Source organism: Octopus bimaculoides, chromosome 18, assembly GCF_001194135.2.
Source record: "Octopus bimaculoides isolate UCB-OBI-ISO-001 chromosome 18, ASM119413v2, whole genome shotgun sequence".
Classification (NCBI taxonomy): Eukaryota; Metazoa; Mollusca; class Cephalopoda; order Octopoda; family Octopodidae; genus Octopus; species Octopus bimaculoides.
In genome coordinates this window covers 6,903-16,913 of record NC_068998.1, presented here as the reverse complement: position 1 = coordinate 16,913, position 10,011 = coordinate 6,903, and the positions used below count along the sequence as shown (strand labels likewise).

The 10,011-nt window shown below is 41.3% G+C and overlaps 1 protein-coding gene across 2 annotated transcripts in view; it reads right to left on the bottom strand.

Annotated features, from left to right (window-relative positions):
* LOC106871671 (calpain-5) overlaps positions 1 to 5,348 on the bottom strand; it is a 43,177-nt gene extending 37,829 nt beyond the window's left edge. Inside the window, exon 1 of one of the 2 annotated variants that reach the window (XM_014918257.2) lies at positions 5,170 to 5,348. Coding sequence is in view for 1 of the 2 variants with exons in the window: in XM_014918255.2 (XP_014773741.1) it covers positions 4,463 to 4,480 (18 nt within the window). In the remaining variant the exon portion in view is untranslated. Of the gene's footprint in view, positions 1 to 4,462; positions 4,976 to 5,169 lie in introns of those variants that run through there. The other variant, XM_014918255.2, reaches the window with a different exon arrangement.
* Between the last annotated feature and the right edge of the window lie 4,663 nt (positions 5,349 to 10,011).

Genomic DNA, 10,011 nt, shown 5'->3' with positions numbered 1-10,011 from the left:
ATATATTGTTTAAATTCTTGGTGTGTGTGTTATTTTTATCTCTTCTTACTATAGTTAATCCTGTAGAACATTTCAGTATTTTTATATTTTGTATTTATAACCTCAACTGTAAGTGTAAATCTGCTCCTTTCTATTCCCTCTCCTCCTCCTCTACTGTCTGTCTATCTGTCTTTCTCTCTCTCCTTTTCTCTGACTCACTTCCCCATCCTATGCAGCAATGACAGATACCTCAAACATTCATGTCATATGTTAAGAGCCAATGGGGGAGCTTCTGCATGAGCATTCTCCCTCAAACCACACACACACAATTTATATTTGGAAAACTAAGGTCCTGAATTCTGTATATATATAAGAAAAAGATGGAGTAGTCAAAACTGGTGTACCTTTAATTATAGGTCTGCTAATCATGGTTAACCTGGTGTTAGATAATGACAAGCCAAGCATTGTCTTCCGTGGACTGTTTCACTTATAGTTGATTGCCTCACTAGAAAGCTCTACATGATAACTTCCTATTATCACCACCCACTCTATCATCATTATCATTACTGCTAGCATTACACTCCTCCTTACATTTATCTCTGCCGTCAGTTTTATCTACCGTCTGCTTTTATCTCTGTACTCACCAACAGATTCAGTTCTCATATAAAGCATAGACGTTATCACATTGACATATGTTTACATACACACACACACACACACACACACACAGTTCTCCCACTATATCTCATTGTTTCTGTCTGTTGCGCGCACACACACACACACACACGCACAGTACAACAAACAAGAGTAAGTCGGAATTATCTAAATGCCACATTATTAAATATGTAAAACACACACATTGTGGTACAGTTGTTTACTTGTGTATGGCTATATTTTCTCGTGTAGTGTTGGAGTAGAAATATATATATAAACATTTGTGTTAGAATGTTTATATACACATACACAGACACATATATCTGGGTTGTGAGGAATGTATGTATGTATATCATTATTTACTTTATTTCAAGATTTCTTGCCAGTAGAGAATGAATCGGTTTCTAACCTAGATCCAAGGCTCAAGGCTCCTTCACTGAAATTTCAACAACAGGGTGTGTGTGTGTGTGTGTGTGTCTGTGTGTATTCTCATGCATATAGTTGCATATCTAGACATCCTCATATATATTTAAATGATAAACTTCTGGAAAGTTTTACAGATTTTTACAGTTCCAGTAATGGATTGGATCTGCAGTCTTCGAATGAGCTTTCTCCTTTCTGGTTTTGAGAAGCCTAATTTTTCAAGATTAGTATTTAGGCAGTGTTACATAATTCTAGATGCAGATTGTCCCAATATGATTTCAGTTGTTACATATAGCCAGCAGTGGGGTTTTGTGTTGCTTTTCTGTAGCAGTTAAATAGATCTGTAGTGGTTAAGGGTGTGTAAGTATGTATTGGGGTAAACAGAAGTGACAGGCATGTGGATGCCTTCGAAGAAAATAATAGAATGACATCGATTTACAGTTTCACTAATTTATTTACTGTACTTGCATTATTTATTGGTATTCATAATTCTTCACTACATGTATTTGTTTACAACTGCTCCGAGTTGAGAGGAATACAAACAGGGTACATCTGTGCAGGTGATGTGTTAGAACTGAATATGTTTGTGTCTGTGTGTGCGTCGTTCATCTGAGAAAGTAGTCTGCCATGTCCCTTCATTCGAACCTTTCTCTTTTTCAGTCTGCATCCTAGGCCTTTTTTGACTGTCCCTCTGCTGACCACAGTATTTATAACAGTTGTGGCAGCTAGAAGGACAGACATACTGCAGCAGAGATTGTGTCTAAATAGATCAGCTCCTGTCCATTTGAACTTTGCCTGATATGGCTGAGGTCGTAGGTCAAAGGGAGATGATTTATCATTTTTTGACAGACGAGCGAGAATTCTTTGATTCGGTTTCGAATCTAAGCTTGGAGAAGGGAAGTGTTAATTTTCACAGATCATTATTCAATTCATAACTCCAAGAGAAATGAGTTTTGTAGTTACAGATTCTTCTATAACTACAGCTAGAAATTGTTTACCTGTTGAACTGTTGTTTTCGTTCTGTTCCTCGATTGTGTTGTTGTTGATGTTGTGTCCAGCCATGTTGTTTGTAGTAACTCTCTGTATGCTAAATTTAAGTTTCAGTCGAAAATCAGTACGATCGTGAACAAAAGACTCCCTTAGTCAATTCATATCAAGATTAACCAGTTATTTAACAGGGCTGCTAGTTGTGGCTCCAAAGTTGGAGATAGCATTCATTGTATTTTCGATAAATAGTCTCCCATGCCAAATACACGACTTGTTACTTTGAGTATGTATGTATGTTTTTAAGTTAAGAAATCCCTCGGACATATTCGGGGTACACTATCTGGGAAGCATGCAAAGCAATGTCTTTCCAGATTAAACTATGAATAGTAATTACTAGGTCTATACTGCCATTAAATATGTTTGTTAATCTTGCACATGCCTTCTTTTAATAATAGACATTTATATAGGGAAAGTTATATTAGTTACTATGGTGACAATATCTATTTATCTTTCACACACCCCCACACACAAACTCTCTCGCTCTCTCTCTCTCTCACACACACACACACACAAACACACACTATTTCTCTGTCAACAACAAAAAGCTGTCTTTCTTCTTGAAACAAATTCTACTTCTATCTTTCATTCTTTCTCTCTCTCTCTCTCTCTCTCTCCCTTTCACTGAAATTTCCTCTCAACAACAACAACCTGTCATTATATCTTTTATCTTTTACTTGTTTCAGTCATTAGATAGTGGCCATGCTGGGGCACCACCTTGAAGAAGTTTTAGTCAAATGTGTCAACCTCAGTACTTAATTTGGATCTTTCTGATTTGACGGGCACCACTTGTTGTGTTAACGAAACACTTTCAAACTTGGGATGCTGGTAGAATGTGTCATATAAAACAACTTTTTCTCTTAGCCTTCTTAACAAAAAATTGTACATCGCAAGTTATTTCATCTACCCAGGGCGTAACTGGTACTTAATCTATCGATCCCCAGAAGGATGAGAGGCGAAGTCGACCTCGGTGGCATTTGAACTCAGAACGTAAAGACAGACGAAATAACGCTTAAGCATTTTGCCCGGTGTGCTAACGATTCTGCCAGCTCGCTGCCTAATTCTATGGAAATTTAATGTGAAACAAAAAGAACGAGTGGATGGCCACACATGCATACTGACATACATCACAATTTCATCGGTGTCAAGTTTCATTTTGTAGACGTATATGATGTATGTCAGTGTGTGTGTGCACCAACCAATTTTCTTTTTCTTCCTCCCACTCCGCACCGTATGAAATTCCGATATAATCAGAATCTAGACATTGTGAAAGGTATTTGCAGCAACATTTGACATAACTACAGAGGTGCACCTCTTCCCCCGCCCCCGACTTTGTTGTCTCCTAACTTCCAGAAAAATGGATAGAAAAACAAGTTTTGAAATTTTTTGTCAAACCCCTCCCCCACCCCGGACCGATTTTGGCCAATTTTTTAAAACTTAGAAACTATGGGAGGAGCCTTTTCGAGAAAAAAAAAAAAAATTTTTAATATTTTCAGAGGAAAAGGTATGCGATTCAAGCAAGATTAGGCTGTTGTTTCTAGCACATCCCAAGATAACCCTCCGTTTTAAATCTCCCATGTATTGATGTTTTTGCAATATTTTTCGGTAAATTTTCAGATTAACACCCGCACGATTTTCACTAGGGTGTTAGGGTTACGGTTTAGGGTTACGACTAGGGTTTTATGGTTACGGTTAGGGAATTCCGTCCCTAACCCTAACCCTAACACCCTAGTGAAAATCGTGCGGGTGTTAACCTGAAAATTAACCTATTTTTTCCCCATTAAGGCGGCGAGCTGGCAGAGAAACATTAGCCCCCCGGGCGAAATGCTTGGCGGTATTTCGTCCGTCTTTATGTTCTAAGTTCAAATTCCGCCGAGGTCGACTTTGCCTTTCATCCTTTCGGGGTCGATAAATTAAATACTAGTTGCGTACTGGCGTCGATCTAATCGGCTGGTCCCTTCTCCCCAAAAATTTCGGACCTTGTGCCTAGAGTAGAAACGAATTTTTTTCTCCCATTAAACACCATGGAATGAGGATGCTCAGGTAACACACGCGTGGTCCATTGGTGGGATATAAGCAACAAAAAGATAAATGGTAATTTTAATTTTTACCTCCACCTCAATGAAGCGAAGCCGTGTGTGTGTAAGAAAGAATATTTTCTAAGAGAAAAATATGCTATTAAAATGAATTATCGTTTACATACCTTTTTTTAAAAATTACTGTGGGTAAATGCCAGCAATGACCTTCTCAATGACCTCTCCAATATTTTGAATTATAAACAGAAACAATCGGGGGCCAGGAGTAAGGTTGCAAAACCCAAAAAAAAAAATACATACATACATATAAAAAATTAAAAAATTACCGAAAAGGCTCCTTCCATGGCCTTGAAGTGCCAAAATTATTTGTTAAAATCTGTCCGGAGTGGGATGATGAGGCGGGTGGTGTACAAAAAATTTTCAAAACTTTTTTCATAAAAAGATGTCCCCCACCCTACCCCACTACATCATTTCGAAGGCTAAAAAGAAATGGGTCTTCCTGATTCGAAACTCCGCTTCCCATGCCCTCGGAAAACAATTTCCACACAAATTTCTTTAAAATCGTAATCTATGCCATTTGAAAGGTATTTTGTATAAAATTTCACTAAAAGATATCCATTTTCCTAAAAATTCTGAGGGAAAAAAGTCAGCTCGTATTAATTTTCCGAAACTCTTCTCCCTACTTCCTCGGAAAATTTTTTCCCCCAAAATCCCTATACACATTGAACCCACAGCATCCAAGTGGTGTTTGTTGAAAATTTTGTTAAAAAGTATCCATTTTTCCTGAAGTTATGAAACAACAAAGTCGGAGAAGGGTACAAGTCTATAGTTATGGCGAAAATTTCATTAAAAATACATATTTTTCTGAAAATTATGAGGAATCACTGTCGTAGTGGAGGGCAACGATGCATGTCCCCAACTTGGCCCGAGTCCAATGACTGACACAATTATGAGAGAGAGATAAAGACAGAGAGAGTGTGTGTGTGTGTGTATACTTATTCATTATTTTTGAAAATCGTTTAATAAAACGTACCTTGAAATGTAAATTAGATCCGTTTTTCTCCAAATCCCGGCTTGTTATAAAAGTTGCCTGGTTACTATTGCCAGACACTGAACTTCCAGGAAAGTGAAAGTTACTACTACTACTACTACTACTACTACTACTTCTACTACTAAGTGTAGATACTATCAGCAGCTGCAGTGTATTTACTACCTACATGATCTCAAATAGTTATAGTATTATTTGTAATAGACACTGAAATAGAGAACCCACCACCACCACCAGTAACAACAACAACAACAATGACGACGCCAGCAACAACGTCACAATTATGACATTGATATCGGATTTGTCTCAAGAAATTCTTTTAAACCCACCACCACCACCACCACCACCACTACTACTACTACTACAGTTTGTCGAAAGGAAATCGACAACATTATTTTGTTTCAAAACATAAAACCTCTCCATACATCTACATACAAGCACACATACACATGCATACACACACACACACACACACACACACACACACACACACACACACACACACACACACACACACACACACACACACACACGAACAACAAAGAAGTTTGTGGGAAAACGAAAGAACGCAAACGAACGAGCACAATCCTGGATCTTTTCGTCAGATGTCAACAGGAAATTATCGCAATTTCGTTGCGCGCACACAAGCGCACGCATGCACACACACGCACAGACACACACACGCACAAGCAGCCAAGAACAAAATTAAACACAAAGAAAAACAAAAACATCAAATAGGTGGCGCAATGAACATTTAATTCTTTTCCAGAATGTTCCACGTCGTAAAACAAACAAAAAAACAATTCCACCGCCATCGCCACCAATCATCATTCCCTCATCATTCCCTTTATGGCAAGTGTGCAATTATCCGTCCCCGACATTATGGCCAGTGTGCAATTTTTGGTCCCCGACTTCATGGCCAGTGTACAAATTGTTGGTCCCCGATTTTATGGCCAATGTTCAATAATTTGGTCCCGACTTTATGGCCAGTGTGCGAATTTTGGTCCCCGACTTCATGGCCAGTGTACAAATTGTTAGTCCCCGCTTTTATGGCCAGTGTTCAATATTTGGACCCCGACTTTATGGCCATTGTTCAATTTTTGGTCCCCGACATTATGGCCAGTGTTCAATTTTTGGTCCCAGACTTCATGGCCAGTGTACAATAATTTGGTCCCGACTTTATGACCAGTGTTCAATATTTGGTCCTTGACTTTATGGCCAGTGTTCAATTTTTGATTCCCGATTTTATGGCCAGAGTCCAAATTTTGGTCCCCGACTTTATGGCCAGTGTTCGATATTTGGTCCCCGTCTTTATGGCCATTGTGCAATTATTCGTTCCCGACCTCAGGGCCATTGTGCGACTTGTGGTCCCCGTCTTTATGGCCAGTGTCCAATTATTCGACCCTGACTTTTTGGCCAGTGTTCAATTTTTGGTACCCGACAATATGGCCAGTGTTGAATTTCTGGCCCCCGTCTTTATGGCCAGTGTGCAATAGTTGGTCCCCGATTTATGGCCAGTTTAGAATTTCTGGTCCCCGACTTTATGGCCAGTGTGTGATTTTTGGTCCCCGACTTCATGGCGAGTGTACAACTTTTGGTTCCCGACTTTATGGCCAGTATTCAAATTTGGTCCCCGACTTCATGGCCAGTGTTCAATTTTTGGTCCCCGACTACATGGCCAGTGTACAATTTTTGGTCCCCGACTTTATGGCCAGTTTTCAAACTTTGGTCCCCGTTTTTATGGCCAGTGTGCAATTATTAGTCCCCGACTTTATGGCCAGTGTGCGATTTTTGGTCCCCGTCTATATGGCAAGTGTGCGATTTTTGATCACCCATTTTATGGCAAGTGTTCAATTTTTGGTCCCCGTCTTTATGGCCATTGTGCAATTATTCGTCCCCAACTTTATGGCCAGTGTTGAAATTCTGGTCCCCGACTTTATAGCCAGTGTGCGAATTTTGTTCCCCGACTCTATGGCCTGTGTACAATGTTCGGTCCCCGTCTATATAGACGGTGTGCAATTTTTGTTCCCCGACTTTAAGGCCAGTATGCGATATTTAGTCCCCGACTTTATGTCCAGTGTTCAATTTTTGGTCACCGACTTTATGGCGAGTATTCAAAATTTTGAACCGCGTCTTTATGGCCACTGTGCGATTTTTGGTCCCCGACTTTATGGCTAGTGTGCAATTATTCGTCCCCCATGTTATGGCCAGTGTTCAATTATAGGTCCCCGTCTTTATGGCCACTGTGCGATTTTTGTTCCCCGACTTTATGGCCAGTGTACATTGTTCGGTCCCCGTCTTTATGACCGGTGTGCAATTATTTGTCCCCCATTTTACGGCCAGTGTTCAATTATAGGTCCCCGACTTTATAGCCAGTGTTCATTTTTGGTCCCCGTCTTTATGGCCAGTGTACAATTTTTGGTCACCCATTTTATGGCCAATGTTCAATTATAGGTCCCCGACTTTATGGCCAGTGTTCAATATTTGGTCCTCGTCTTTATGGCTAGTGTGCAACTTTTGGTCCCCGACTTTATGGCCAGTGTGCGATTTTTGGTCCCCGACTTTATGGCCAATGTTCAATTTTTGGTCCCCGACTTTATAGCCAGTGTTCAATTTTAGGTCCCCGTCTTTATGACCACTGTGCGGTTTGTGGTCCCCGAATTTATGGCCAGTATTCAATTTTGGTCCCCGTCTTTATGGCTAGTGTGCGATTTTTGGTCCCCGACCTTATGGCCAGTGTTCAATTTTTGGTCCCCGTCTTTATGGCCAGTGTGCGATATTTGGTCCCCGACTTTATGGACAGTGTGCAATTATTGGTCCCCGACATTATGGCCAGTGTGCAATTTTGTTCCCCGACTTTATGGCCAGTGTTCAATTTTTGGTCCACGACTTTATAGCCAGTGATCAATTTTAGGTCCCCGTTTATGGCCACTGTGCAGATTTTGGTCCCCGACTTTATGGCCAGTGTTCAATTATAGGTCCCCGACTTTATGGCCAGTGTTCAATTTTTGGACCCCGACATCATGGCCAGTTTGCTATTTTTGGTCCCCGACCTTATGGCCAGTGTTCAATTTTTGGTCCCCGTTTTTATGGCCACTGTGCGATTTTTGGTCCCCGACTTGATGGCCAGTGAGCGAATTTTCTTCCCTGACTCTATGGCCAGTGTACAATGTTCGGTCACCGTCTATATGGACGGTGTGCAACTTTTGGTCCCCGACTTTAAGACCAGTATGCGATATTTGGTCCCCGACTTTATGTCCAGTGTTCAATTTTTGGTCCCCGACTTTATGGCGAGTGTTCAAAATTTTGAACCGCGTCTTTATGGCCACTGTGCGATTTTTGGTCCCCGACTTTATGGCTAGTGTGCAATTATTCGTCCCCCATGTCATGGCTAGTGTTCAATTATAGGTCCCCGTCTTTATGGCCACTGTGCGATTTTTGTTCCCCGACTTTATAGCCAGTGTGCAATATGACCGGTGTGCAATTTTTGGTCCCCCATTTAATGGCCAGTGTTCATATAGGTCCCCGACTTTATGTCCAGTGTTCAATATTTAGTCACCGTCTTTATGGCCAGTGTACAATCTTTCGTCCCCCATTTTATGGCCAATGTTCAATTATAGGTCCCCGACTTTATGGCCAGTGTTCAATATTTGGTCCCAGTCTTTATGGCTAGTGTGCAACTTTTGGTCCCCCACTTTATGGCCAGTGTTCAATTTTTGGTCCCCGACTTTATAGCCAGGGTTCAATTTTATGTCGCCGTCTTTATGGCCACTGTGCGATTTGTGGTCCCCGAATTTATGGCCAGTGTTCAATTTTGGTCCCCGTCTTTATGGCTAGTGATAAATTTTAGGTCCCCGTTTATGGCCACTGTGCGGTTTTTGGTCCCCGACTTTATGGCCAGTGTTCAATTATAGGTCCCCGACTTTATGGCCAGTGTTCAATTTTTGGACCCCAACTTCATGGCCAGTGTGCGATTTTTGGTCCCCGACCTTATGGCCAGTGTTCAATTTTTGGTCCCTGTTTTTATGGCCACTGTGCGATTTTTGGTCCCCGACTTTATGGACAGTGTGCGATTTTTGTTCCCCGACTTTATAGCCAGTCTACAATGTTCGGTCCCCGCCTTTATGACCGGTATGCAATTTCTGGTCCCCCATTTAATGGCCACTGTTCAATTTTGGTCGCCGACTTTGTCCAGTGTTCAATATTTAGTCACCGTCTTTATGGCCAGTGTGCAATTATTCATCCCCCACTTTAGGGCCAGTGTTCAATTATAGGTCCCCGACTTTATAGCCAGTGTTCATTTTTGGTCCCCGTCTTTATGGCCAGTGTACAATTTTTTGTCCTCCATTTTATGGCCAATGTTCAATTATAGGTCCCCGACATTATGGCCAGTGTTCAATATTTGGTCCCCGTCTTTATGGCTAGTGTGCAACTTTTGGTCCCCCACTTTATGGCCAGTGTTCAATTTTTGGTCCCCGATTTTATAGCCAGGGTTCAATTTTATGTCCCCGTCTTTATGGCCACTGTGCGGTTTGTGGTCCCCGACCTTATGGCCAGTGTTCAATTTTTGGTCCCCGTCTTTATGGCCAGTGATCAATTTTAGGTCCCCGTTTATGGCCACTGTGCGGTTTTTGGTCCCCGACTTTATGGCCAGTGTTCAATTATAGGTCCCCGACTTTATGGCCAGTGTTCAATTTTTGGTCCCCGTTTTTATGGCCACTGTGCGATTTTTGGTCCCCGACTTTATGGACAGTGTTCAATTTTTGGACATCGTTTTTATGGCCAGTGTGCAATTATTGGTCCCCGACTTGATGGCCAGTGTGCGAA